This window comes from Arachis ipaensis, chromosome B8, assembly GCF_059453495.1.
Source record: "Arachis ipaensis isolate K30076 ecotype BB chromosome B8, ASM5945349v1, whole genome shotgun sequence".
NCBI classification, from domain to species: domain Eukaryota; kingdom Viridiplantae; phylum Streptophyta; class Magnoliopsida; order Fabales; family Fabaceae; genus Arachis; species Arachis ipaensis.
In genome coordinates this window covers 10,838,998-10,841,210 of record NC_142443.1, presented here as the reverse complement: position 1 = coordinate 10,841,210, position 2,213 = coordinate 10,838,998, and the positions used below count along the sequence as shown (strand labels likewise).

Here is a 2,213-nt window from a genome sequence, read left to right as displayed (position 1 = left end):
AGATGTTTTTTAGTAATCCATCTTCTTTTCTTGTTTGTAGGACTAGGCCATGTCTTCTCGCAAAAATATTGTAGAGACGTCTTCTAAGGTTCCTGAGGGGATGTCTGATTGGTTGGACTCCCTTGTTTTAATGTGTGTTTCTGTGGTGAATGCTGAGTTTTGTGTGGAGCTTAGAAAACATCACCGCCTCTGTAAGAGTAGAGATCAGGAAAGAAATTATGAATTGGTAGCACTTGATTTCGAGGAGAGGGTTTGCTTCCTTGCTCTGACCCGGGGGGAGCGCCCTTTCTTTTATGCTTACGACTATTTTTTCAGCCAGTTGGACATCACTTTTTCCTTCACTTCTTTTGAGACCGATTTATTGTGGTCGTGTAATGTAGCTCCGTCCCAGCTCCATCCGAACTCCTGGGGCTTTATCAAGATTTTTCAGCTTCTTTGCCAAGAGTTGGACGTTACTCCTTCTCAAACTCTTTTCCTTTATCTGTTTGTTTTAACTAAGCCCGGGATTTCTTCAAAAGAGAAAGCCTCATGGGCTTCTTTTAGATCTGCACAAGGACATAAGGTTTTTGACATGTATGACGAGTCCTTTAGGGACTTCAAGAATTATTTTTTTAATGTCCGAGCAGTTGAGGGAGCTCGGCCCTTTTTTCTGGAAGCAAATGATGAGCCATCCTTCCCATTGTGTTGGCAGCAGAATGTAGTGGTATCCCGTTATACATGGGAAATGCTTGACAAAATTGAGCAGGCTTTTGTAACTGTTTTGGAGGACATTTGGGGGGAACCTCCTCATCTGGACAATAAAAAATCTTTGGGGGACCCATCCCTTGTCCAAACTGCATTGGGTATTACTTGATGTATTTTGTTTCTCGCTTTTTCTTTGCTTTCTTCCTCTTTTTCTGGTTTGTAAAACTGTTGATTTTCATTTTTCAGAGATGGCCAAGAATAATGACTTGATGAAGGCTTTCAAGAAGGCGAGAAAGGCTACTGCAGCCCAGAACATCTCGACCAGGGCGGATGGGGAAGGGTCCTCTCAAGTTCCGCTGAAGCCATCTGTGCCGAGTTCACCTGGACCGAGGAGAATGATCCCTACTCCTCGAGTCCGTTTAGTTGATCCTCCGCAGTCTTCTGTTGCTACTTCTGGCACTCCTCCAAACAAAAAACAAAAGACAACTGAGCCTTTTAACCTTGATGCCCCTGACTTTGACGCAGTTGAGTTTGTCGATCAGCAGATTAGTACTTATGGTACCATTCCTACTGACAATGTCTCTCTCCTTCGCCATTTGGACTTTATTACTCGGAGCAGCATCAAGATGGCACATATGGGAGCTGCCATGTACCGAACTGCCCAAGATATTCCCCTTCATGCTACCAAGGCCTTTATGGAGGAGGCTAAGTGGGAGTTCGCCAGAATGAAGGGTTTGAAGGAGGAGCTCCAAGTGAAAGTGACCAAACTGGAGAAGGAGTTGGAGGGCGAAAAGGCTAGCTCCGTTGCCTTGGCGGCTTCTATGAGGTTGGCTGAAGACACGGCATTGAGGTACAAGGATAGCTATGTCACGACCTACAAGGAAGTGATGTGTCTCAGGGAGGAGTTGGAGTCTGCCCGGGCTGATTATGCCGAACTCCAGGGTTACCTTGTAGGCAGCGTAAATGCTACTTATGAGAACCTGAAGGAGCAGGTTCGGGTTCTTGCCCCTGAGCTTGACCTTACTCTCTTCAGTCTGGACAACGTTGTAAAGGACGGAAAGATCGTCCCTAACGACCCTGAAGAGGATGATGTTGAACCCCCTTCTGTGCCTGCCGCCAAAGCTTTTGTTGTGCCGACTTCTTCAGCTCCTACATCTGAGGTTGGTCATCTTGAATCGAAACCTGATTGCCAGATCTTAAATAGGGATGACGGAACAGTGGATGCAGTGCCTCTTCAGACTCGCCCTCCTTCACCCCGTGCTGATGCTGCCGAGAAGTCTTCGGATCTTAAATAAATTTTCTAAATGTTTGTGTAAATAGCCCGGCTTGTGGGCTTTTGAACTCTTTATTTTGTAAATGGTGGTTGCTGGCCCTTGACACTTTCTTAGTTGCTTGTTTAGCAACTTAATTTTGAAAAACAAAATGGTTTCCAAGCTTTTGGGGCTGGTTTTGGTAGCCTCTTGAGCTTGTTATTATTATAACTTTATGTTTTTCATATCATGTCTATTTTTATCTGTCTTGGTACCTTT

General features: G+C 45.0%; 1 protein-coding gene across 1 annotated transcript; it reads left to right on the top strand.

Moving 5' to 3' along the window:
• Positions 1 to 571: 571 nt before the first annotated feature.
• Positions 572 to 1,979, top strand: LOC148547200 (uncharacterized). The gene is made up of 2 exons (XM_088495326.1): positions 572 to 842; positions 931 to 1,979. The coding sequence occupies exons 1-2, from the start codon at positions 572 to 574 to the stop codon at positions 1,977 to 1,979; spliced, it is 1,320 nt and encodes a 439-aa protein (XP_088351452.1).
• The last annotated feature ends 234 nt before the right edge of the window (positions 1,980 to 2,213 follow it).

What these genes read in the sequence shown, in the direction of transcription:
- LOC148547200 (XM_088495326.1), top strand. Translation starts at nt 572, where the DNA reads ATGTATGACGAGTCCTTTAGGGACTTCAAGAATTATTTTTTTAATGTC. An exon ending in CCTTGTCCAAACTGCATTGG is followed by an intron (nt 843 to 930) that starts GTATTACTTGAT and finishes TTCATTTTTCAG; the next exon opens with AGATGGCCAAGAATAATGAC.